Source organism: Antrostomus carolinensis, unplaced genomic scaffold (assembly GCF_000700745.2).
Source record: "Antrostomus carolinensis isolate BGI_N321 unplaced genomic scaffold, ASM70074v2 C12725040, whole genome shotgun sequence".
In the NCBI taxonomy this organism is placed as follows: Eukaryota; Metazoa; Chordata; class Aves; order Caprimulgiformes; family Caprimulgidae; genus Antrostomus; species Antrostomus carolinensis.
The window spans coordinates 1-446 of NW_010349933.1; the positions used below are offsets into that span (position 1 = coordinate 1).

The window sequence follows — 446 nt, forward strand, 5'->3', positions numbered from 1 at the left end:
GAGTTGTATGACAAAGGGAACGTGAGTCGAAGGAAAGAACACAAGTCTTCTCACAAGAAGCAGCGACTTGATGGCGGAGGGGATGACAGGACCTCTGCCTTCAGCCCAGAAAGATTGCACAAGACTTCTTTTAAAGAGCAACTCCGAGAAGCCCCCATGGCAGGGGGCAGCAAGGAGAAGCACAAGATGTCAGATGGCAGCAAGAAGGAGAAGAACCGAGAGAGCAGCACCTCCAGAAAGGAGAAGCTGCACACCACGCCGCACTTGGAAGAGTCTTTGGGCAACCATGTTAAGAAACAAAAACATCGGGACTTGGAAAAAAGCAAATTGGAAAAGCCCAAGCTGGGCCTGGAGACCTCTAACGTGGAGCGGGAGAAACGGAGAGCTGAGAGTGACTCCTCAACTAGGATTAAAGAAAAGGGGATTCCTGGGAGCTTAAAACCTTC

The 446-nt window shown here is 50.4% G+C and overlaps 1 protein-coding gene across 1 annotated transcript; it reads left to right on the plus strand.

The window, feature by feature from the left end:
• Positions 1-6: 6 nt before the first annotated feature.
• On the plus strand, positions 7-438 carry LOC114818989 (elongin-A-like; the record flags this gene model as incomplete). Its single annotated transcript, XM_029087119.1, has 1 exon — positions 7-438. A coding segment is annotated over one exon (432 nt), but the record flags the coding sequence as incomplete, so codon positions are not given.
• Positions 439-446: the final 8 nt, after the last annotated feature.